The sequence below is a fragment of the Ranitomeya imitator genome, chromosome 5 (genome assembly GCF_032444005.1).
Source record: "Ranitomeya imitator isolate aRanImi1 chromosome 5, aRanImi1.pri, whole genome shotgun sequence".
In the NCBI taxonomy this organism is placed as follows: domain Eukaryota; kingdom Metazoa; phylum Chordata; class Amphibia; order Anura; family Dendrobatidae; genus Ranitomeya; species Ranitomeya imitator.
The window spans coordinates 577916444-577943624 of NC_091286.1; the positions used below are offsets into that span (position 1 = coordinate 577916444).

At 45.0% G+C, this 27181-nt stretch overlaps 1 protein-coding gene across 1 annotated transcript in view; it reads left to right on the forward strand.

Annotated features, from left to right (window-relative positions):
• SPHKAP (SPHK1 interactor, AKAP domain containing) overlaps nt 1-27181 on the forward strand; it is a 500233-nt gene that overhangs the window by 351834 nt on the left and 121218 nt on the right. The window contains exons 4-5 of the mRNA XM_069727823.1: nt 11261-11311; nt 18146-18283. Coding sequence (XP_069583924.1) covers nt 11261-11311; nt 18146-18283 — 189 coding nt within the window. The remainder of the gene's footprint in view (nt 1-11260; nt 11312-18145; nt 18284-27181) is intronic.

A 27181-nucleotide genomic window follows, 5' to 3' on the forward strand; every position in this document is an offset into this window, starting at 1 on the left:
GAAACTTGACCCTCTAAGGAACTTATCTAGGTGTGTCGTGAGAATTTTGAACCTCCAAGTGCTTCACTAAAGTCTATGATGCCCGGCGTGAAAATAAAAAATTCTATTTTTCCCCCCACAAAAATGATCTTTCAGCCCCCAATTTTTTATTTTCCCAAGGGTAAGAGGAGAAATTGGACCCAAAAGTTGTTGTCCAATTTGTTCTTAGTACGCTGGTACCCCATATGTGGGAAAAAACTATTTGGGCACTTCGGGACTCAGAAGGGAAGCAGTGACGATTTGGAATGCAGACTTTGATGGACTAGTTCTGAGGGCGTCATGTTCCATTTGCAGAGCCCCTGATGTGCCTAAACAGTAAAAAAAAACCACAAGTGACATCATTTTGGAACCTAGACCCCCAAGGAACTTACTTAGATGTGCCCCCTCTTTGGAACTAATCTACTGGTTCCTGTTAAGTAAATTAGTAGTGCATGGAGGTGTGGTACAATTTGAAGCAGTCCTTCATACACAGGCCAGGTTTGTCGGGGCAGGTGTCGCATTGATAGATGGTGTCCTTGCGTACTCCTCTTTTGTAGCACACTCGGCTCCTTTTTTGCGGCTTACTTTTTCTATCAGTTGGCGGGACCACCCCCGGAAAATGCTGACCTGGTATGATACGAGCACCCTCAGTTCCGGAAGTACTGGGGCCCGCTCCTTCCCTCGTGCCAAATATCAGGGCCTTAACCACTACCTCCTGGAACTGAAGGTACGACGTATTAGTGTGTCGTGCACATCGTGACAGCAGGAAAGCGTTGAGCATTGCCATTTGTACGATGTACACGGACAGCTTTTTGTACCACACCTTGGCCTTCCTCAAAGCACTGTACGGTTGGAGGAGTTGATCGGAGAGATCAACGCCCCCCATGTTTTTGTTGTACCCCAGTACACAGTCCGGTTTGCAGACCTGTGTTGAGGTACCCCGTACACTGCTGAGGGCACTGCAATCACCGTGTATGGTGGTCAAGAGAAGGACATCCCTCTTGTCCTTGTACTTGACCACCAGCAGGTGGTCGCTACATTGGGCTTTGCTCTCACCTTTTCTGAGCATCTGCCCAAGTAGCGTCTTCGGGAGGCCTCTCTGATTTTTGCGGACATTACCGCAGGCTGCGGTACCTCGCGCAGAGAGGGATTTGTAGAGTGGGATGCTGGAATAAAAGTTATCGGTGTAGAGGTGATAACCTTTATCCAGCAGTGGGTGCACCAAATCCCACACAATTTTCCCACTCACTCCCAGGATGGAAGGACACTCAGGCGGTTCAATCCTGCTGTCCTTCCCTTCGTACACTCTAAAGCTGTAGGTGTACCCTGAGGTACTCTCACACAGCTTGCAGAGTTTGATTCCGAACCTGGCCCTTTTGCTGGGCAGGTATTGACGAAATCTGAGCCGCCCTTTAAAATGAACCAAGGACTCATCCACACAGATGTCCCTTTTGGGCACGTACACTTCAGCAAACTTTTTGCTGAAGTGTTCGATGACCGGCCGAACTTTGTACAGACGGTCAAAATTGGGGTCATCTCGTGCGGGACACCGTGCATTATCGTTGTAATGCAAAAACTTATGGATGGCCTCAAAACGCGTCCGAACCATGACCATTCGGAACACTGGAGTGTTATATAAAATATCTACACTCCAATATTGCCGAATTTCTGGCTTCTTCACGATCCCCATATGGAGGACCAGGCCCCAAAACTGCATCATTTCAACTGCGTCCACAGGAGACCAGTTAGAAAATGATGAACGGGGGTTTTGCTCCAAAAATTGCCGAGCATACAAATTAGTTTGCTCCACCATGAGGTTAACGAAAGCCTCAGAGAAAAAGACTTTGAAAAAGTCTATTTCTGTGAGGCCGGTGGTGTCAAACTTGATTCCTGATTCTGCCACAAAATCAGGAATCAGTGGCTCGTAATTTTCGGGGGGCAAGGTCCATATGGGGTCCTAAGAGGGTCGTGCTGGTTCATTTTCAGGAGTGGGCGCTGCCTGATCTTCTCTCCTGGGGCGTCTGCGTGGCGGTTCCGCAGGACCCGAGGAGGAAGATGAGGAGGAGGAAGAGGATGAAGAATCTGAAGAGTAAAGGAATGTGGGATCCTCTCCCTCGCTATCAGTGTCGGAGGCAAGGAAAGCATATGCCTCCTCCAATGAATAGCGCTGCTGGGACGAACGGGACATTTTTTGTGTGATTATGGTGCTTGGGTGTAATATTTATTGATAACTGTGTACGTGTGGGGGGGGATAGTGTTTGGTGCAAACTATTCTGAAAGGAAAAAGCTAAAGGGAAACAAAATACCTGTAAAAGGAAAAGTCTAAAACAGTAGGCCCTAGCTCTGATAAGTGAACTGCGTCACTTATCAAAGTTCGGCGGCTGCTGGGTGTGTGAACGGGGATGTGTAAAAAAAAAAAAGAAATGAAAGGCACGGGTTCAGACGCAGCGGCGGGGTGCGTGGACGGGGATGTGGGAAAAAAAAAAAGAAATGAAAGGCACGGGTTCAGACGCAGCGGCGGGGTGCGTGGACGGGGATGTGGAAAAAAAAAAAAGAAATGAAAGGCACGGGTTCAGACGCAGCGGCGGGGTGCGTGGACGAGGATGTTGGAAAAAAAAAAAAATGAAAGGCACGGGTTCAGACGCAGCGGCGGGGTGCGTGGACGGGGATGTGGGAAAAAAAAAAAGAAATGAAAGGCACGGGTTCAGACGCAGCGGCGGGGTGCGTGGATGGGGATGTGGGAAAAAAAAAAAGAAATGAAAGGCACAGGTTCAGACGCAGCGGCGGGGTGCGTGGACGGGGATGTGGAAAAAAAAAAATGAAAGGCACGGGTTCAGACGCAGCGGCGGGGTGCGTGGTCGGGGATGTGGGGAAAAAAAAAAAAATGAAAGGCACGGGTTCAGACGCAGCGGCGGGGTGCGTGGACGGGGATGTGGGAAAAAAAAAAAGAAATGAAAGGCATGGGTTCAGACGCAGCGGCGGGGTGCGTGGACGGGGATGTGGAAAAAAAAAAAAAAAATGAAAGGCACGGGTTCAGACGCAGCGGCGGGGTGCGTGGACGGGGATGTGGGAAAAAAAAAAGAAATGAAAGGCACGGGTTCAGACGCAGCAGCGGGGTGCGTGGACGGGGATGTGGAAAAAAAAAAAAAGAAATGAAAGGCACGGGTTCAGACGCAGCGGCGGGGTGCGTGGACGGGGATGTGGGAAAGAAAAGCGAGCACGAGTGTTGATCGGTGAACTGCGTCACCAATCAACGCTCGGCGGCGCTAAGGGGGGTGAAAAAGAAAAGCGAGCACGAGTGTTGATCGGTGAACTGCGTCACCAATCAACGCTCGGCGGCTGCTAAATTTGGGCACGGACGGACGCGGCGCAAAGTGGGGGTGGAGGGGGAAGGGGGGGGAGGGTAAGGGGGGATGAAGTAAGATCGGGCCGGGATCGGGGATGAACACTTACGGTTGTAGTCTCTCTTCTTTCTTCTGTCTTCTTTCTTCTGTCTTCTTTCTTTAGCAAGAATTGTGGTGTCACAGGCTACTGTGGCACCACAAGTCTCAGCACAGGAGGGGATCTGTCAGCGTGACCGCTCTTCAGGAATCCTCACCAAGTGTGAGGATTCCTGAAGAGCAGTCAGACAGGTCAGGGACAGGTGAGACAGGTCACAGAGCGGTCACACCGCTGCTGTGACCTGTCATTGGTGGGATCGAATGATCACATCGATCCCACCAATCAGAGGTGGCCCTGGTGACGCCGGTGTCGCTAGGCACCAGCCTATGATCGGAGCTCACAGCTCCGATCATAGGCAGGTCACCGGCAGGTCACCATCAGGGCACAGCGCGGGCACACCGCTGCTGTGCCCTGATTGGCAGAGCTGCAGGAGGTGGTGGGGGAGGTGGCAGGCAGATGAGGCAGGCACATGGATTTCAAAAGCAGGGCACAGCGCGGTAACACCGCCGCTGTGCCCTGCGATCGGCGCGATCGATGTGATCGTCGATCGCGCCGATCCGGCGGGTCTGTTCCTGATTGGCGCGATCGACGATCACATCGATCGCGCCAATCACAGCTGCAGGATCCGGAGCCGCAGGGCAGCTGAGGAAGGCTCCGGATCAGGCAGGGCACAGCGCGGTAACACCGCCGCTATGCCCTGCGATTGGCGCGATCGATGTGATCGTCGATCGCGCCAATCCGGGGGGTTTTGGCCGGTGCCTGGGATGCCAGGCACCGGCCCCAGGATCGAGTACATCGGTACTCGATCCTAGCCTGGGACCTCACTGTTTCAGCCAAGCTGATTGGCTGAAACAATGAGAAAGGCTGTGATTGGCTGTTCAGAATTGAACAGCCAATCACAGCGATCGGGAGGCGGGGGAGGGGACGCCATACCCCAGGATGCCGAGGCCATCTTCCCTGAGGTAAGATGGCATCGGAATTTTAATGCGATCACCGCGACTTAAGTCGCAGTGTCGCATTAAAGTGCATGACGTACTATCCCATCCCTGGTCATGGGGGCCCACCCCACCTCGACGGGATAGTACGTCTGATGTCAGAAAGGGGTTAAACACAACTGGACTCCAATGAAGGAGTAGAACCATCGCGAGGATCACAAGGAAATGGACAGCATGTGACTTAAATATGAGAGTCTGAGCAAAGGGTCTGAATAGTTATGACCATGTGATATTTCAGTTTTTCTTTTTTAATAAATTTGCAAAAATTTCTACATTTCTATTTTTTTCAGTGAAGATGGGGTGTAGAGTGTACATTAATGAGAAAATGAGCTTTTTTAATTTACCAAATGGCTGCAATGGAACAGAGTGAAAAATTTAAAGGAGTATGAATACTTTCCGTACCCACTGTGTGTGTGTATATATATATATATATATATATATATATATACACCGTATATACTCGAGTATAAGCCGACACGAGTATAAGCCGACCTCCCTAATTTTGCCACAAAAAACTGGGAAAACTTATTGACTCGAGTATAAGCCTAGGGTAGGAAATGCAGCAGCTACCGGTGAATTTCAAAAATAAAAATAGATGCTCCATACCGTTTAATATTGCTCCATAAGATGCTCCATATAAACCTGTGCCACATATAATGCTCCATACTGTTCATTATTGCCCCATAGATGCTCCATATAAAGCTGTGCCACATATAATGCTGTGCACCGTTCATTATGGCCCCATAGATGCTCCATATAAAGCTGTGCCCCATATATAATGCTCTGCACTGTTCATTATGGCCCTATAGATGCTCCATATAAAGCTGTGCCCCATATGTAATGCTCTGCACCATTCATTATGGCCCCATAGATGCTCCATATAAAGCTGTGCCCCATATATAATGCTCTGCACCATTCATTATGGCCCCATAGATGCTCCATATAAAGCTGTGCCCCATATGTAATGCTCTGCACCGTTCATTATTGCCCCATAGATGTGCCATATAAAGCTGTGCCCCATATATAATGCTCTGCACCGTTCATTATTGCCCCATAGATGTGCCATATAAAGCTGTGCCATATATAATGCTCTGCACCGTTGATTATGGCCCCATAGATGCTCCATATAAAGCTGTGCCCCATATATAATGCTCTGCACCGTTCATTATGGCCCCATATAAAGCTGTGCCATATATAATGCTCTGCACCGTTCATTATGGCCCCATAGATGCTCCATATAAAGCTGTGCCATATATAATGCTGCTGCTGCAATAAAAAAAATCACATACTCACCTCTCTTCGCTCAGGACGCCGGCGCTTTCAATATTTACCTGCTCCTCGTGCGGCTCCGTCTCCAGCACTGACGCTCATGCAGAGGGCGCGCACTGACTACGTCACCGCGCCCTCTAACCTGAGTGTCACAGCCACCGGGATGAGGAGCAGGTAAATATCACGCAGCGCTGCGCTCCCCCTCCCCGTATACTTACCTGCTCCTGGCGCGGTCCCTGGATGTCCCTGCTTCTTCCACCGCTGCAGCTTCTTCCTGTATTGAGCGGTCACAGTTACCGATCATTACAGTCATGAATATGCAGGTCCTCCTCTATGGGAGGTGGAGCCGCATATTCATGACTGTAATGAGCGGTACCATGTGACCGCTCAGCACAGGGAGAATCTGCTGCGCTGGAAGAAGCAGGGACTGCAGGGACCAGCCCGGCCTAGAGGATGCGGGGGATCCTCGTTAAAGGGGAGGTACTGTTAGAATCTGTTTAGTTTGTGACTATTTCCCATTTTCTTGTGGAGTTCTGGCTGCTGTTTTTTTTTCCTCTGGTGCTGGGTTTGTCTTGAGTCAGGTGTTTGTTTCACTCTTTATTAACCAACACCTGCCTCCCAGTCCTTGCTGGACAACAGTGTTTATCTGCTTAAGCTCTAGCTTGGTGCTTTGCTTTGTCTTCTGTGTGTTTTATTTGTGCAGTGCTGGTACCTCTGGTTCTGCTAGCCTTAGTTACTGTTTTCTATTGGTTTCTGCAGCCTTCTCTTTGTTTTCTATTAGGAGGTGACCCGTTTTTTGTACACAGTCCTTAGTTCTCTTATGGAACCCCTTCCCCTTATCTATAGGTCTTCGCTTGAGATTAACTTATGGTCGTTGATGGGTCTATTCGCAAAGAATGGGTCGCCCACTCCATTGTAGGGTTTCAGCCTAGTCATAGTGCAGGGTCAGTTTTCCCCCTTCTACCTTAGTCCTGTGTTGCAGATCCATAACAAGCACACACCAGAATGACACTGACGTGCACCTCACACACCTGACACACTCATACCCCTTACCGCAGGGCTTTTAAAACACACACAAACCTGTGGCCTTCAGCCACATGGAAAACCCGGATCGGAAATCCGTGACTCTCATGCACACCTATGGACTTCATCCGTCTGCATGCACAACCTGGGGAGAACAATAGTGCCCCCTAGCTGTAACAGAGGCCACAGCCTCACAATATATATACAGCATATATAGAAGTTTAAATCACCCATTTTACCACGTTCAAAAGTAAAGAAATACAGCAAATGCACATGTTTGGTATTGTTGTATCCAGAAAAGTCCAATATATCAAAATATAAAATGATTTAAACTATATGTTAAACACTGGGGAAAAAAAAGTAATTGGAATGCCAGAATTGCTATTTTTTGTTCACTGCACTTCCCAAAAAGTGCACTAAAAATCAATACAAATTTCATATGTACCCCAAGATGGTATCAATAAAAACATCAAATCAGGACATAAAAAGCAAGCCCTCACATAGATCCATACAGCTTTAAGAATTTTTTGATTATTAAATTAAGTTACTGACTTGGAGAATATTACTGACTTGAAGAATAATGTTGACAGGTTATTTTTATCACACGATGAACACCATAAAGGTAAAACCCAAAATAAAAAAACACAGCATTTGGGGTTTTTTTGCAATTTCACTGCATTTGAATTTTTTTTCCTGTTTTCCAGTGCATTTTAAGGTAAAATGAATGTAGCCGTTCAAAATTACAACTCCTCCTGTAAAAAGGAAGCTCTAACATGGCTATATCACTGAAAAACTATAAAAAAGTTATGGCTCTTGAAACAAGATGAGAAAAAAACTAAAGCGGAAAAATGAACTTTGCACAAAAAAAAGCATAATACAAGATATCGTGGGTGGTCTCACATGAGGCCATTGACTCCATTAAAATTCAACCCGTAACATTCAACCAGAGCTGGGTCAAAGTGTGTACACATACTGTAGATGTTTGGCTTCTTTACATAACATTAAAGGGCATTTCCAGGACTTTTTTTTATTAATATGAGCTTAAGAACTAACAGGCAGGTAGCTGTTAACTACCTGCCTGTTCTACCCATAGCCGTTCACTGACCGCTCCTGCCAGTGATTCTGCTGTTTCACATCAACAGAACAGCTCTTCTTCCTCCTGGCTGCTCTTTCGACAGACTGTTGGCATCATGATGATTGATAGCAGGATACCCGCAGTTAGGCTGAGGAAATTCAGTTGTCAATCAGCATAACATCAGCGAGAGCAGAAGAGAAGCTGATGCTCTGTCGATGTGAAATCAGAGGAAGATGCAGAATTGCCAGCAGGAGCTGTCTGTAACCGCTCTGAGTCAGCAGAGACTGGCCATGTGTAAAACAGACATAGTAAAAAAAAAACACACACCTTTAAATGGGGCATTATCTTAAAACGTGTTTGGACTTGTATAAAGCCTATGTACGCTTGATCAGAACATTCAGCATGCTTGATAATGGGGAAGGCAGCAGCACCATGTAAATTTGCCTTCTCTCCATGACTCCACATCAGCCACATGACGGTCACCAGTTGTGTACTGAGGGGCCACACTTTGTGGTATTACATTCTTCACCTCTACTATATGCAGTGTTTTTTGTTTTACTGTGATTTTCAAGTATAATATTCATTGCCAAGCTAAATGTTTGCACATCCCCAGGGTAATCAGGCAATAAGCGTGAGGGTCACATACTTGAATACTTATATCAGCATACGCCAATGTAGATCCTGCCGAGATGGCAACATTACACGGATGCTCTAGGTAGAATAGCAGATGGCCCATCTCCTGATGCAGACGTTTCCTAAACCAGAGAGCACAATCATTTACAAAATAAATTACCAGGGCTGCTCTTGTAAATGAATTGCTTTCTATCTTCTTGGAAGCTCTTATATTTTATATCTTCTGCAGAATGCAATGGTTTGACCTTTTCATGACTTTCAAGAATCCTTAGAACTCTAATTTAAGTGATTTAACCCCGCAAAGAGCAGGTAATTTACTTGTAAGTGCACAGTTAAAATACTGGCGATCTACTCTTCATCCAAGCTCGTACGCGAGTTGCAACATAAAGCTGAGTCGTAGCTAACTGGCTCTTTATACATTTGTTGAGATTGCAGGGCCATGATGTAGAGGTGGAGATACCCAGTATAATCTATGCTGCTATTCACATGTCCATGTTTTTTCAACATTCATGAATCGGTCATGTGACTAGAAGAGAATGTCATCAAACAAACATCCAATGACAAGATAACCTAGTCACCTGACCGCTGCTGCCAGTCACAAGCTGCATCAGTCCTCTAACTTCCAAACAGAGTAGTCACTACATTTGGAGCCCGACTAGACCTGCGCTGGATCTGGTTGGGTGATGGAAGATGATCATGCCTCTGTTAATTATTTTAAACCATCCGGTCCTAAAAAACATAATAATATTCACTGATCTACAATTTCATATGCTTTATCCTTCTTCTGCCCGACTTCTACCATTGCGAGTGAGTTGGAGGTGTTCACACATGTGATCCTCAGCCAGTTAAGGCGGATTCAACCTAATGTAACCTCTTATGTTTTTGGCCAGTGGTACGTCCACCTCAGCCTCAAAGAAGCTTAAAGAATGAACTTTTGAGGTGTCAGCCGTTATGGGCTGGGACTTAGACAAAGGTGTGAAATAATATAGGTATTTACTTAATGAAGCAGTCTCAATAAAGAGAATGGGTTTCTTTTATAGCCCTGAGGTTTGCAAAAGACTAAGGCTGGTTTCACATTTGCGTTTTTTGCCGCTGCGTTTTAGGGTTAGGGTTAGGGTCCCTTAGGGTTAGGATCTCTTAGGGTTAGGGTTAGGGTTTGGGTTAGGGTTAGGATCCCTTAGGGTTAGGGTAAGGGTTAGGGTTTGGGTTAGGGTTAGGATCCCTAGTGTTACTAGGGATCCTAACCCTAACCCTAGCTATTTCTGTTTATAGTGGGTTTTCTTGTTGATTTTGATGATTGGCAGCTGTCACACACTTCTCATCATGCGTTTCAAAAACGCAAACGCAGGAAAAAACGCATGTAAACGCGTCAAAACGCCGCATTTGTAATAAAACATGCAAAAACGCATGCGTCTAAAAAACGCAGCGTTTAAACACATTTAAATGCGTTTTTTCACCAAATGCGTTTGCGTTTAAAACGCTGCATTTTTAAACGCAAATGTGAAACCAGCCTTATGGAGGTTACTATTGTTGATAAAATCATAACAAGTATTTAAAATTATTTTTTATAGTTTCTTTTTAGTTTTTCTATATTTTTATATCTTAGTTGCAACTTTTTTTTCTCTTGTTCATGTTGAAATGCAGTAATTATTTTTGTGCTAGGTTGTATGTGAAGCTGTGAGCCTATGTCACATTTCTGCGCTGAGTGGGGAGTTCAGACTTAAGACTTTAAACAAACAGCCGCCTTACTGAGCTTTTACAATTGTGATCAAAACACAAAAACCTTTACATAATTATGCGCTGGTTAAGAAAATACAGTGTGGTAAACGCGGAGAGAAACACAGGCAGGCTTTCAACGTGTAACAATACAGAGCATGATGTATGACAGCAGAAGAATTTATTTCAATTCAAGGATTTAATGTATGTGATTAAATAGTTCAGTCGCTGCCACTGACGTCTAATAAACACTGTTCTACAACAGGTAACACATCATATGGAAAAGGAATAACAGATTAAGCTAAAGAGCTGAAGTTAGTGTGTAAATGATATGTATTTTATAGAAACTCAAAGGTGATGTCTCATCAATACAAATCCTATTTAGCTAAAGCGGCCCAGTGATCAGTTGATTACAAGAGGTCTGACCTCTTAAATCCCAGCAAAGTACTAACACTGTAACCCTAAAAGAAATTACTTTTCTTTTAAATGGCTGACCATGTACTACATTGCCTGTCCAACACCACTGCAGTGATAAATAATGTATATTAACAGCCTTCCACATTGGTGGAACTATCGCTTTAATATTCTCATGCTCTCAGAGGCTGTTCATGGTTTGTGTATATCTGTGTTAGTTGATGTGCCATTTCTAGGTTGTTTGCCATGTTGATTTCCTCTTCTAATTTGATACGGTTACAATAATATAAACTTGATTTCCTATGATGCCACACTGACTCTAGACATGCTCAGCTCTGATGTTTAAGAAAACTCATACTCCAGAGATTCAGCATCACCCTGCCTTCTGCTTGTGATAAGGTTCTCCCTGTCTGCTTTTACAAGCAGAAGCACACAACCCAGCAATAGAGAACATCACAACAACTTTATTTATAGTCAAATATAACAATATCCCTTGAAACAGTAAAAACATTTTTTAAGGTAATGATAGATAAATATATAGATTTATTTATTTTATTTATTATGCATTGCTTATAAATAAATAGATACATAGTTTATTTCGGTAAAGAAACAGGTTTAGTTATTGTATTTATCTCTGACTACAGGAAAATTATAAAGTGACTTATTTTTTTTCTAGATCTGTTTTGTCAGTCTAAAAGAGAATTCAAGCTATGAAGGTTTACGAAAGGTAAGTCACATTCTCCATACACACTGCATTACATTAACAAACATTCAATAGTGTTCTTTGATAACTTACATTCCTTAATATAGCAACATGTATGGCCTGGGAAGAGCCTTCTAATAGGATATATAGTTGAAAATTTGCATTATGTGGTGACACCACCACTCATGCTTATGACTTGTATTGGCAACTGATATTTACCATATTAACAGGTCCAAAGCCAGAGCCTTATCAAAATGCATATTGTTAGGTGTCGAGTTCCTGCCTCTGCACAGGGGTAATCTTGAACCATCTCTGCTGCAGTCTCCCATTCTTCTCCAACCTCAGTGGAGTCTGCTCAGCGGAGATGTCGGTCCCAGCATCTTGCTCAGTCTCACTCTGTGCATAGGGTTACTGCTGCTTTTCCTGCTTCTGCCATTGAAGTCAGTGCTGGGCAGCGGCGAGCAGACGCTTTTGGGACTAAGTCCTGCTTTTCCCCTTCTGAGCATGCCCAGGGCAAGATCTCCCATTGGAGATCGAGGGTCACATGCTCAGATACTGCAGCAGATCCCATTGGTCCTCCAGGAAGGTCCTGAAGGTGCTAAACTTCTGTGGCAGCTTCCCATTGGTCCTTTATTGGAAGGTCCTGAATGTGCTGCAGCTATATAAACTTCGCATGACCGCACGGCCATGCGCTAGTATACAATTGTAATCATGTGTGTGTTGATGAGTGCAAGTCGTTCCTTAAAAAACCCATCCGTTGTGTATGACTGTTCGCTTAAGGTGTATGGCTGCAATCTAGTGCCTGGCTGAACTCACATCGTTAACACACAAAACAGCGCCTACTGCTGTGACCGCCAGTACTGCGCCACGCGCCATTAGAGTGCTTCTTTAACCCAAGTCTGGGTGGTTAGTGGCGTCCGCCAGTACGGCACAGTTCGCACTCTCGTGCTATTTAATTATTAGTTTTCTTACGTGCTGTACTGAGGCCCTGTGACGCAACAGGGTTCGCTTCCTTCACACAGGGTGAAGTTAACCCGTGTGTGTATTCACATTGTACCGCCATATAGTCCGTCATTACTTGGCAGCAGATTACATCTCTGCACGGTGGACCCCGAGCTGCGAACGCACCTTATTCTATCTTATTATTTGGTGTGTTCCGCTAGCCCTAACATTATACTAGCGCCAGGGTCTGGCTAGTAATGACAGACAAACAGCAATCCTTGCGGCACATCCAGCAGCTGGAGGGTAGGTTGGCGGCTCTCAAGTGCACAACCTCAGCTGTGGATGTAACCGCAGTTGCTGTTCAGGCTGCTAGCGTGGCTGCAGCCACCTTGTCCACTGCCACCCCTGTACCGACTCTATCTCGCTTCCCGCTGCCAGAAAAATTTTCTGATGATAGTAAGTCTTGTAGGGGTTTCGTGAGTCAGTGCTTTATACATCTCGAGCTTCTGGCCTCTCATTTCCCTACAGAGTGGGCCAAGGTGGGATTTATTGTCTCTCCTGTCGGACAGGGTGTTAGAGTGGGCTACGCCGCTGTGCGAGCGTGGCGATCATGTGGTGCAGAGTGTTTCGTTGTTCTTGAGCACTCTGAAACAGGTCTTTTTAGGACCTCGTGTCACCCATGATACAGCGCTCCAACTGTTGGCATTGACTCAGGGCTCGTCCTTGGTCAGCCATTTTGCCGTCCACTTCCGCACCCTAGCATCTGAGCTGGAGTGGTCGGATAAAGCCCTAATTCCGATATTTTGGAGGGGGCTGGCTGACCACGTGAAGGACGCCCTGGCCACTAGGGAGATTCTCGCCACACTGGAGGAGTTAATAGCAGTGTCCACTCGTATTGACCTCCGTTTTCACGAGCGGAGGTTAGAGCGAGCCCAGTGTAGGCAGATGTTTCGGCTGGCTCCCACCTTCACCAAACCTTTGGAATCTCCAGTCCAGGCCCCTGAGTCACATGAGGCCATGGAAGTGTCATGTGCGGGATCTAAGTCCCGGACCGCTCGTGCACTCCAGGTTTGTCATTTTTTCCAGCAGTCAGGACATCTTGCCACCAGATGTCTCCAGCGTTCGAGGAAACGTCAGCGTCTAGTGGTAGTAGGGGGAGGTACACTAGACACGGCGACGTTTGCCTCCAAATTGTCCTTTAAGGGGACAATAACAATAGGCTCATTCACTCACTCGGTAGAGCTCTGCGTGGATTCTGGGGTGGAGGGCAATTTTATGTCTTCTGCCTTCGCGCAACGTCACGCAATACCCCTGGTTATGTTAGCTCAACCAGTAACGGTACGAGTGGTGAATGGGGCGACACTGCCCTCACAGATAACACACCAGACCATCCCTTTTACTCTGTCCATGTCACCATCCCATCAGGAGATTATATCTCTGCTCGTCATTCCTGAGGGAATTGATGAGGTTCTGTTGGGGATACCTTGGCTACGGTACCACTCTCCTCATATCGAGTGGTCCTCAGGCAGAATTCTGGGATGGGGTGAATCTTGTGGGGGTAGGTGTCAGAGGGTGTGCGTTCAGGGTGCTACTACAGAGGTATCCGCAGATCTATCCTCTCTCCCCAAGCAATATTGGTCCTATGCGGATGTGTTCTTCAAAAAGGCGGCGGAGACCCTTCCGCCCCATCGCCCCTATGACTGTCCTATTGATCTCTTGCCTGGTGCTGAGCCTCCCCGGGGTCGAGTCTATCCGTTATCTCTCCCGGAGACAGAGGCAATGTCTCAGTACATTCAAGAGAATCTGGCAAGAGGGTTCATCAGGAAGTCAGTGTCACCTGCTGGGGCAGGGTTCTTTTTCGTGCAGAAGAAGAATGGGGAACTACATCCATGCATAGATTATAGGGGTCTTAACGCCATCACCGTTAAGAATAAGTATCCTTTGCCCCTGATATCTGAGCTTTTTGATAGGCTACGGGGAGCAAGGGTATTTACTAAATTAGATCTGCGGGGTGCTTAAAACTTGATTCGCATCCGTGAGGGGGACAAATGGAAGACGGCTTTTAACACCAGGGATGGGCACTATGAATATCTGGTGATGCCCTTCGGGCTCTGTAATGCCCTAGCCGTTTTCCAAGACTTTGTAAACGACATCTTCCGGGATATGCTTTCCACATCGGTCGTAGTTTATCTGGATGATATTCTCATCTACTCTCCAGATATAGACTCCCACCGGAGAGATGTTTGCAGGGTCTTCGATCTCCTATGGGCTAACTCCCTCTATGCCAAGTTGGAGAAGTGTGTGTTTGAGCAGGAGTCCTTGCCTTTCCTTGGCTATATCATCTCAGCCCAGGGATTGGCTATGGATCCAGCCAAGCTACAGGCTGTGATGGACTGGCAGGAATCCCATTCTCTCAACGCGGTGCAGCGCTTTATGGGGTCATTAATTACTATCGCCAGTTCATTCCCCACTTCTCAACTTTGGTAGCTCCCTTGGTTGCCCTCACCAAGAAGGGGGAAAATCCCAAGGTGTGGTCGGAGGAGGTCTCCAAGGCCTTTCTCTTGATTAAGTCACACTTCGCTAGCGCTCCCATCCTGCATCACCCCGATGTAGATAGATCATTTATTATGGAGGTGGATGCCTCATTCATTGGTGCTGGAGCAGTCCTCTTCCAAAAGGATGCTCAAGGTCGGAAGCATCCTTGCTTCTTCTCTAAGACCTTTTCACCAGCGGAGAGGAATTATTCCATCGGGGACAGGGAGTTGCTAGCTATGAAGTTGGCTTTCTCAGAGTGGAGACATCTTCTGGAGGGAGCTCGCTTTCCCTTCCATGTGTTCACAGACCACAAGAACTTGGTGTATTTGCAGACAGCCCAGCGGCTGAATTCTCGTCAGGCTAGATGATCCCTGTTCTTCTCCCAGTTCCATTTCACCCTCCATTTTCTTTCCGGGGAGAAGAACATTCGTGCCGACGCTCTCTCTCGCTCAGTAGTATCATCTTAGGAGGAGGAGGAGGAGCCTCGGCTTATTGTTCCTTTAGAGAGCCTGAGAACGGTGGCTCCGGTTTCACTAGAGTCTGTGCCCCGGGCAAGACTTTCGTTCCATCTAATTTGCGACCGGAGGTTCTCTCTTGGGCTCACTCGTCCATGGTGGGTGGACACTTTGGGACCAAGAGGACATCTGAGCTCTTGGCGAGGACGTACTGGTGGCCGCATATGGCTTGAGACGTCGCAGACTATGTTCGGGCATGTGTCTCCTGCGCCAAGAACAAGTCTCCTCGGCAACGGCCAGCTGGGTTGCTTTACCCCATGCCGGTGGCGGACAGGCCCTGGGAGATGGTCGGGATGGATTTTGTTGTGGGCTTACCCAAGTCTCGTAACTGCACCATTATCTGGGTGATCACCGACCATTTTTCCAAAATGGTGCACTTGGTGCCTCTTCCACGGCTACCTTCTGCACGGGCTCTGGCTGTGTTGTTCATCAAACATATCTTTCGCCTACACGGTATGCCAGACAAAATTGTTAGTGACCGGGGTCCCCAGTTTGCATCTCGATTCTGGAGAGAGCTCTGTCGTCTACTCAATATGGAGTTAAATCTCTCTTCGGCATATCATCCCGAGACGAATGGGTTGGTAGAGAGGGCCAACCAGACCCTGGTCACATATTTACGACATTTTGTTTCTGCCAGGCAGGATGACTGGGCATCCTTGCTACCGTGGGCAGAGTTTGCGCTTAACAACGCCGTAGCTGACTCCACCGGTCAGACTCCATTCCTCCTAAATTACGGTCAGCATCCGCGTGTCCCTGTGCCCATGACCGTGTCTTCCGATGACTCCAGGGTGGCAGACTGGGCTGTGGAGGCACAGGACATTTAGGACTGCACTCAGGATGCCATTCGGGCCTCCAAGGAGAGAATGAGGTCCTCCGCCAATGCTCATCGGCGCCCCGCTCCGACCTTTGCTCCTGGCGACTTAGTGTGGCTCTCCACCCGTAACATCAGGCTGCGTGTTGAGTCCACTAAGTTTGCACCTCGCTAATTGGGTCCCTTCAAGGTCCTCGAACACGTTAACCCTGTGGTCTACCGTCTGGCCCTTTCTCCACGCTTGGGTATCACCGAAACCTTTCATGTGTCCCTCTTGAAACCCGTATACATGTCCTGGTTTTCCGAGTCATCTGCCGGGACATCGGGTTCATCTACGGATGATTACGAGGTGAACGCTATTTTGGGGTGCAAGGTGGTACGTGGCAAAAAATTCTATTTGGTGGATTGGAAGGGTTATGGCCCAGAGGACAGGTCCAGGGAGCCTGCTGAACACATTCGAGCTCCACAGCTCATTGCTGCCTTCGAACATAGTGAGGTCCAAGGAGGGGGGCCATGTTAGGTGTCGAGTTCCCGCCTCTGCACAGGGGGAATTTCGAACCATCTCTGTTGCGGTCTCCCATTCTTCTCCAGCCGCAGTGGAGTCTGCTCAGCGGAGACGTCGGTCCCAGCGTCTTGCTCAGTCTCACTCTGTGCATAGGGTTACTGCTGCTTTTCCTGCTTCTGCCATTGAAGTCAGTGCTGGACAGCGGCGAGCAGACGCTTTTGCGACTAAGTCCTGCTTTTCCCCTTCTGAGCATGCCCAGGGCAAGATCTCCCATTGGAGATCGAGGGTCACATGCTCAGATACTGCAGCAGACCCCATTGGTCCTCCAGGAAGGTCCTGAAGGTGCTAAACTTCTGTGGCAGCTTCCCATTGGTCCTTTATTGGAAGGTCCTGAACGTGCTGAAGCTATATAAACTTCGCATGACCGCACGGCCATGCGCTAGTATACAATTGTAATCATGTGTGTGTTGATGAGTGCAAGTCGTTCCTTAAAAAACCCATCCCTTATGTATGACTGTTCGCGTAAGGTGTATGGCTGCAATCTAGCGCCCGGCTGAACTCACAGTGTTAATACACGAAACAGCGCCTACTGCTGTGACCGCCAATATGGCGCCACGTGACATTAGAGCGCTTCTTTAACCCAAGTCTGGGTGGTTAGTGGCATCCGCCAGTACAGCACAGTTGGCACTCTCGTGCTATTTAATTATTAGTTTTGTTACGCGTGGTACTGAGGCCCTGTGACGCAACAGGGTTCGCTTCCTTCACACAGGGTGAAGTTAACCCGTGTGTGTATTCACATTGTACAGCCATATAGTCCGTCATCTCTGCACGGCGGACCTCGGGCTGCGAACGCACCTTATTCTATCTTATTATTTGGTGCGTTCCGCTAGCCCTAACACATATACTGTGTTATGCAACTAATGTAATAGGAGGCATAGTCCTAAATTTGTTGTATCATTTTTCCTGCATGCCCCGGAATAGCAAATCTAGGTATAGATTTGTGCTACAAAGCTAGGTTCAGGCATTGAAAGTAACAGGCAATGGCTAAGCTATGCCTGTAGCTGATGACACTGTCAGAAAAACAACAATTTGTACTTTTTTTGGTCTCATAACAGATGTACCAAAATTTGAAAAAAAAATGTATCACCAGAAACCTAGTGCAAGTCAACTAAAATGATGTCATGCTAAAACTTTTTTGTTTAACTTTTTGTCTTGTATAAGATTTTGTACATGGATGGTACGAAGATTCTGAAATTTTTTCTACTGGGGCTTCATCAGACAGAACAAAAAATTGCCCTGGTGCCACCATACAGACCAAAATGCTGTCTGGACCTCATGATCTTTTGTGAAAGCCCAAACTAAAATAGAAAAAAATTCTCAGAATTTCTTTTTCTTCTGTTGCGCCCAATATAACATTACAATACGTACAAAATTAGTCAATCGTGTTGAGAAATGAAATGGTTAGCACTATATATTATCGTAACTCTTACTAATTCAAAGGAATCTTCTACTTTTTTATGTACCTAAACCACAAATTCTTTGAATTTTAGAAGTTGGATGAAGTGTCTCCAGACCTACTAAAGTTGATAAACTCCATGCGATCACAAGAACTGGCAGAGAATGAGATTGTGTTGTTGAGTGGATTATCTAACAAGAAGTGTGAGCAGGTTCCTCCAGAGATCCAACAAGTAGGTGCAAAGTGTGTACGGTACAAGATTACATCCTATCCTTGGTATATGTCAGATCAGTGGGAGTATGACTCTTCAGTCTTCACATCAAGTCTTCACATCATCCTTGATCAGTTGACTGAAGGTGATTGGAAAGAATCATAATTGACTAGACTAAATACACTGCATAGTGGTCATGAATGGTACTGCAAGCTCTGTCCCATTCCCTTTAATGGGAGAGGACTTGCAGGACTTCTGAAAATCACAGCACAATGTAATGAGCTGTACCACTCACAGCGCAGAACCTGAAGTCAGCTGTTTGGTTGGGGAGCGGATAGCCGTACTCCCACTAAACTGATATTGATAACCTATCCTAAGGATTGGTCATCAATAGACAAGTATCAAAGGCTCGGAAAACATACTTCTTCAGCATATTACTTGTGGACAGTCTTTTTAAAATAATAATAAAAAAGAAATAGATGATAGACGGATTGATGGAGACGTACAGTGGGTACGGAAGTATTCAGACCTCTTTAAATTTTTCACTCTTTGTTTCATTGCAGCCATTTGGTAAATTCAAAACAGTTCATTTTTTCTCATTAATGTAGACTCTGCATACCATCTTGACTGAAAAAAACAGAAAGGTCGAAATGTTTGCAAATTTATGAAAAAAAAGAAAAACTGAAATATCACATGGTCATAAGTATTCTGACCCTTTGCTCAGTATTGAGTAGAAGCTCCTTTTGAGCTAGCACAGCCATGGGTCTTCTTTGGAATGATGCAACAAGTTTCCCACATCTGGATTTGGGGATCCTCTGCCATTCTTCCTTGCAGATCCTCTCCAGTTCCGTCAGGTTGGATGGTGAACGTTGGTGGACAGCCATTTTCAGGTCTCTCCAGAGATGCTCAATTGGGTTTAGGTCAGGGCTCTGGCTGGGCCAGTCAAGAATGGTCACAGAGTTGTTCTGAAGCCACTCCTTTGTTATTTTAGCTGTGTGTTTAGGGTCATTGTCTTGCTGGAAGGTGAACCTTCGGCCAAGTCGGAGGTCCAGAAGAAGAGGTTTTCATCCAGGATATCTCCGTACTTGGCCACATTCATGTTTCCTTCAATAGCAACCAGTCGTCCTGTCCCTGCAGCTGAAAATCACCCCCATAGCATGATGCTGCCATGTTTCACTGTTGGGATTGTATTGGGCAGGTGATGAGCAGTGCCTGGTTTTCTCCATACATACCACTTAGAATTATCACCAAAAAGGTCTATCTTCATCTCATCAGATCAGAGAATTTTATTTCTCATAGTCTGTGAGCCCTTCATGTGTTTTTTTAGCAAACTATATGTGGGCTTTCATTTGGTGTGACATGCACTGTGAGCTGTGAGGTCTTATATAGACAGATGTGTGCCTTTCCAAATCAAGTCCGATGATCAAGTCCAAATCGATGCCTCTACCTTGTGCCAGTCATTACACTGGCTACCCATCCACTCCAGAATCCAATACAAAACTACTACCCTCATCCACAAAGCACTCCATGGCTCAGCACCACCCTACATCTCCTCTCTGGTCTCAGTCTACCACCCTACCCGTGCCCTCCGCTCCGCTGATGACCTCAGGTTAGCATCCTCAATAATCAGAACCTCCCACTCCCATCTCCAAGACTTTACACGTGCTGCGCCGATTCTTTGGAATGCACTACCCAGGTTAATACGATTAATCCCCAATCCACACAGTTTTAAGCGTGCCCTAAAAACTCATTTGTTCAGATTGGCCTACCGCCTCAGCACATTAACCTAATGATCCTGGTGTGGCCTATCATAAAAAAAAAAAGTTCCTCGTATCATGTTCTCATACACTTTATGCAGTTATTAGCCCTCTGTGTCTGTACTGTTACATACTTAGGCAGTTAACTGGTTCATGCAGCTTTACATGAACACCCGAGCCTTACACTATGATGGCTGTCCGAACAATGAAAGCAATTGTTACCATCCACCTCTCGTGTCTCCCCTTTTCCTCATAGTTTGTAAGCTTGCGAGCAGGACCCTCATTCCTCTTGGTATCTATTTTGAACTGTGATTTCTGTTATGCTGTAATGTCTATTGTCTGTACAAGTCCCCTCTATAATTTGTAAAGCGCTGCGGAATATGTTAGCGCTATATAAATAAAATTATTATTATTATTATTAAGTCCTATCAGTTTAATTAAACACAGCTGGACTTCAATGAAGGAGTAAAACCATCTCAAGGAGGATCACAAGGGAATGGACAGCATGTGACTTAAATATGAGTACCTGAGTAAAAGGTCTGAATACTTATGACCATGTGAACCATAGAACCTGAAGACCCACCTCTTCCGACAAGCCTACAACCTGCAGTAACCACCGATTGACCAAACCGCTGCACAGCCAGCTCTACCCTCACCTACTGTATCCTCACCCATCCCTTGTAGATTGTGAGCCCTCGCGGGCAGGGTCCTCTCTCCTCCTGTACCAGTTGTGACTTGTATTGTTAAAGATTATTGTACTTGTTTTATTATGCATACCCCTCCTCACATGTAAAGCGCCATGGAATAAATGGCGCTATAATAATAAATAATAATAATAATAATAATGTGATATTTCAGTTTTCCTTTTCCTGCAATGAAACAAAGAGTGAAAAACGTAAAGGGGTCTGAATACTTTCTGTACCCACTGTAGTTAGATAAATAGACCCTTTTATCTATCTAGCTATCATCTATCAAGGAGTTGATAAAAAGATTGACAGGACCTGACTGGACCAGAGTCCTGCAAACATCCTTTTACCTGCCAGCACCCCCCAACGCCTCTTCTGATTAGTAGGCTCTTCGCAACGTCATCGATGCAGCACAATGCATACGTGACGTCACTCTGTCACTCCCGGTCTACTAATCAGGCACTTCTGAATAAGACATTTGCATTGTAGTCAGGTCCTTCAAATCTTTTTGCTCTATCTATCTATCTATCTATCTATCTATCTATCTATCTATCTATCTATCTATCTATCTATCTTTATCCATTTGTCCATGCATCCATGCACCCTGTAAATCTGCCTATTATATTTCTTTTCACTGAGTTTACCAAGATTTCTACATTTTACACAGTTAAATTGTGTGTAACAAAAAATGTCCCAGAGGAGCATTGCATGGCAAATAAACCTCTTTACCTTGACAAGCCAGAGCTGGTATGTCACTCCAGTCTAGATCCTCTCACCTAGCCAAATCAGTTCTCATACTTTGCACTGACGAGGGCCAATAACCTGAAACACCGTGTCTGCAAGTTGAGATTCTGATTTGGCTCTTATCCTAAGTCATACTGCAAGACCCGTTAAAAGGATGATTGTTACTTGTAGGATCGCTGCTTCCAACAGGTGGTGCTTTAGAGTTCTTTCTCTCTGAAGAGGCAATTCGCATTTTTAACAAGAAATAAATCTTTCAATATTTACCTTTAAACTGTAGTTTACTGTCTCATTTAAAGTATTAATGGGAACGTGTCAGAATGTTTTTGACCCTGAAAGCGTTACAACAACCTGAAGGTTCTCATCCACCAGTCTCTAATGTGGTCCTTAGTATCCCCATGTATCATTTTGCAAAAATTAAGTTTAAAGAAAAACTAATTTTTTTCTTCCTTTGTTACCTTATTTTGCTTCCACCATGCTTCAGTACACTTGCTCTCTAACTTTCTGTATACATGTCTTTCCTTGTCTGAGCTTCTCTGCTCCCTTCTCCATACTCAATTCCAAATTTTTGATGAGCAGCAGTTGAAAACAGTTTCTAAAAGAGCATACACTGGGTTTAGTGACTGCTTGCATATCCAGTTAAGGAGGTGGAGTGAAGTCAAGCTGTTCATGACTTATGCCCATCCTGTATGGCTTGATTGTTATCCCAGAAGACTTGGATTGTGGTGACATTTTATGTCATTAGGGACATTAATTAAACCATTTAACACAAGAATATGGTGTGGGCAGCTCAAATCTGCAGCTCTTCCATCTGCATGATTGGATAGAACTAACATTTTAGCAAAATGGCCATTGATAGGGACTACTAAGGGCATCTTTGGAGACTTCAGGAAGAGAGATAAAAGTTAGCAATGTTGCTTTTCAGACATATTCTCCATAAAGAGAGATACATTCGCCAGTGTGTTGTAGAGGAGAATGCAGCACTGTATCTACTATAATTTTCTCCCCATCCTACGATGTCTGCGACAATTCATGAGTATATTTTTATCTGCCACAAACATGTCAGTTAGATCCAATAATTTCTCCTATTCCGTTCCAGCGGAATCTATTTTTCATGCTCTGCAATTTCCCATCATTACCAACGTTATTTATATTAATGCCAGAAATGGACCATTACAGCCCACTTACACGTCCCACAGTGCAACCGAGTCATCACATCAAACAAAAGTGAATTCCCTAAATAGCTCCTGCTATTCACCAGCATGGTACACCCTGCACCTATCCATCCACATGTAAAGGATTGTACTCATATCCTCACAATAGGCCCGTCACGTCAGAAATAATGTGCCACTTTCTTTTATTTCCCATGAAAGAGAAACTTTCAGATTTAGAGAAGTCTAAACAATGTTTTTATTCACTAATCCCTCCTAATGAGGTATGTAATGTAGTATAAGAATATTAAAATTCTTACCGATCGCTCTTTCCCACTTTGCAGTGCTGCATCGGTCCTCTTCTTGCCCACGTGACCTGAATTTAGACTAACTGTGTTACAGGTGGATTTATGTGTTAAACTGAGGTCATTTTTATAATGTAGACCTATAGAGCCTTGTTCTGAGTCTCATAGACATACATGGTAAAAGCAGCGACCACTCCACACAGTAGACGGTGTGTGAACGGGGAAAGCGGCAAAGTGGTCACATTGACCAGAAGAGGCATGGATAGAAGCTGGCTACCGGGGAAGAAAGCGATCAGAAAGCATTCCAATACACTTTAATTACATTACATATATAATTAGGGAAAAAAATTGGTGAGACATCTTCTAAACAAGAAAATATTATAAAATGGGCAAAACATGAATCCATTTTACATAAACTGAAAGTAATCATCACTATTTTGATAAAACTTATAGACATTTTTGTAGCAATGTCATATTCCTTGTTTATTTATGAGCATTATACAGTCACGCTCAGTGATTTGCATTGTAAGATGAAGTTCAGAGTTTTGATGCATAAATACTTGAAGCATAACCCATGCCATGACAATATGAGATTTTTTAGTCCCCAAAATCTGCTTTGTCAGCTGTTGTTGATCTTTGGCTTCTAACATGCCTTGATAGTCAGTGGCCGCAAGGATTCTTTCTCAAGAGTTGGAGAGCCAAATGTTGGCCATCAATGCCCATGGATTGTTCTCAAAACATTAAGATATCACCTATCCATAGATTTCAGGGTTTTTTACGGATCCCTGGGAATCTATTATGCTGGGTGTTGATCCTGAGATCGTGGCCCTACAACTCAGGAATTGCTGACCTCTGTCTTGAATGGAGCAGAAGTGCATAAGCTTGACCTCATCTACATTCATTGTCTATGACATTGCATGAAATAGTGGAATCGTGTGCTTGGTTTTTCTCTGGGGAGGTTGTGATGACACATCGTGTGAGAGAAGTCAAGCAACAGAGGGGACCACCATACTCCCACGTGGCAGTCCCTCCCCCACAAGCCAGGCCTTTCATCTGACTGGTAACTGACTCTTATATTCTGCATACTTTGTCCTACCACTATGGTATTTGCATATCTGCCCATTGTACACGTATAACCATTGTGTATATAGTGTTTTGTCTACACTCCCTGACAGAAGTTATGTCGCTTATCCATGTTATTTAAATAAAAGCTTAAATTCATCCATTGGTTGTATAAATTATTCTTTTGAAAGCTGAAATCCTCCAAAATGTTGTTTAGGTTAAGAAAATAAATTGGCATCAATGCAGAGATATTGATCAGTTAATAGACACAGAATGGTCAGATTTTGGCAAGGCAAAAGTTTTGTCGTCAACAGAAAGTAATGTGATATTCGAACAAATAATTAACTTAAAATACAAATATATGTTGCATAACATTGGTGAATGAAGTTGTGGTGCTACTAGAGTCATATTTAATATTTTGTGTGACTTCCATGAGCTTGAAGGACTGCACCCATGAGGTTCAACAATGATTCATACAATTTATTAATGAAGTCATCAAGAATAGCAAAGAATGCAATCTTACATGCCTCCCAGAGTTCATCTAGATTCTTTGGTTTTGTCTTTCAAACTTCCTCTTTCATCCTACCCCTAACATGCTCAATGATGTTCATGTCTGGTGACTGGGCTGGCCAGTCGTTGAGCACTTTGATCTTTTTTGCCTGGGGGAACTTTGTTGTAGAGATGGATGTACGAGATGGAGCACCATCCTGCTGCAGAATTTGACCCCTTTTATGATTTGAAATATAAGGGGTAGCTAATACTTTTTGATATTTTAGGCTACTGATATTGCCTTCCACCTTGCAAATGTTTCGCACACCCTCATACTGAATGTAACCCCAGACCATGATCTTTCCACCACTAAATTTAACTGTTTTCTGGATGTATTTTGGATCCATACGGGCTTCAGTAGGTCTCCTGCAGTATTTGCTGTGGCTGTGGTGTAATTCTACTGAATATTCATCAGAGAAATCCACCTTCTGCCACTTTTCCAGCGTCCATCTGTTAAGCAGGCTGTGGAACTTTGAAAATGCCACATGTTTTTTTATTTACTTTTTGTTTAGTGCTGGCTTGTGGGCACTGATTCGTCCATGGAGGCCATTTCGAGACATAATCCTACAAACTGTTCTAGTTGACACAGGGACTTGAGGGGCTTGCTTTGGATTTTCTAACCAACAAATGTTCCTCCTGAGCAGTTGCCTTGCAGGGTCTGTCGGACCTGGGCTTGTCAAACACATCTTCAGTCTCTTCAAATCTTTTTTTAATTCTTTGTACTTGATGCTGAGACACATTAAAGGTGCCAGCCACCTCTTCAGTGGATCTGGTCTTCAGCCTCCTAATAATCCAGGCTTTTGTCGCAGGGTGGATTTTTGACATGTTGTTAGAGCTCAAGTTGCAGTTCAAGTGAAGGTCTGGGGTGCTGGGTTTCTTTTTATACACACACTAATTAACCGATCATTTATTGAGCACAGGTGAGGATGTAAATTAGGATTGGGTGCATTATATGACCAGGTGACAAAACTTTTGTCTTGCCAAAATCTGACCATTCTTTGTCCATTAACTGATCAATATTTCTGCATTGATGTCAATTTATTTTGTTAACCTAAACCACATTTCGGAGGGTTTCAGCTTTCAAAAGAATAATTTATACAACCAATGGATGAATTTAATGTCAGGTTATAAGCTTTTATTTACATAACATGGATAAGCGACATAACTTCTGTCAGGGAGTGTAGTTTACCTTTAGGGCAATTAAATATATAGTTTAACCTTGGGTTGCTCTTTTATCTTGATCCACAAATCCACACATCTGTATTCTCAGCTTAACTTTCCATGCTGCCAGGCTGGTTTCTGGCCTGATATAATCCCGTTAATGGACCGGGCTTATAAGTAACGAGGAACTAGTTTGCAGTCCTACCGGACTGACCAGGCACAGTTTCACTGCTGCTAGTGAAAGGGGACTCACAGCCTGTCAGGGCTGTGGGTGAGTGGGGTGCAACGTCAGTGGGTACATGGGCCACATCATCTCACTCCTCGTGCCTCCCTGGGCCCATGTGGAAAGAGGGTGACTGTGTAAAACTGTACAAATCTGACCTTACGTGTCCCCAAGGGGTGTGGAACGGAACGTTGGTACAAGTGAGGAGACCGCACTACGTGAACCTTCTGACATAATAGTGACAACATGCTGGGTGTCGAGGTGCGGGTTCATCACATGTGGTGGCAGCAGTGGAATTCTGCGTAATTTCTCTGATGCCATCTTTTGCATACTGTGGCAGCAGGGGGATTCTGTGAAATCTTTCCAGTCTCAGCCTTCACAGTGCAGTATACTATATAGAGGATTATGGGGTGCAGTATACTATATGGAGGGCTATGGGGCCCACTATGGAGGGCTATGTTGGACCTATTATAATATTCAGAGGGCTATGAGGGGCGATTATAATATTTGGAGGGCTATTTGGGAGCCTTTAAATTTTATGGAGAGAAATGTGGGGGCCATTATGCATATTATACAAGATTATACAGTGTGAAGGTTTGTGTGGGGTTCATCATGCTGTCTGGGGGGCCATTATACTGTTTGGAGGGCTAGGGGGGACAATTATACAGTGTGGTGATGTGTGTGGTTGCGTTAAGTGTTTTGTTGGGGTCACAGTTGTGGGATCATACAATGAAAGGGGAATTTAGATCTTCCATATGAGGAAAATTACTTTGAAAGGACGGCAAAGTTGGGAGATCTGCTCTTCTCTGAGCCAGCCGAATATTCTTTTTTTTTGGGGGGAGGGGGGCTTCCATGGCTCCTTTCTCTTTTCCCCTGCTCATTCTGTACACGTTCCATTCTGTAATAATGTCTCATCCTATGTGACAAGATTTCATGGCTGAAGGTGCATGTAAACCAAAAGTGTTTTTTTTCTATTTTAAACCTTGGGCTGCTATTTTATCTCGATCCCCAAATCTCAATTTAACATCTTATGCTACCGGGGCTGGAGTCTAGTCCGATATAGTTTCGGTAAGGGACCGGGCTTATAGCAAATGAGGAACTGGTTGCAATCCTACCAGGCTGGCAGGGCTCTGTTTCACTGGTGCTAGTGAAAGGGGTTTCTCAGTCAGTGAGGGTTTTGAGCGAGTGGTGTAACACGTCGTCAGTCGTATGGGACACCCTCTCTCACTCCCCGTGCATCCCTGTGTCAAGTTGACATTATGTATCTCCAGAGGGTGTGGAACA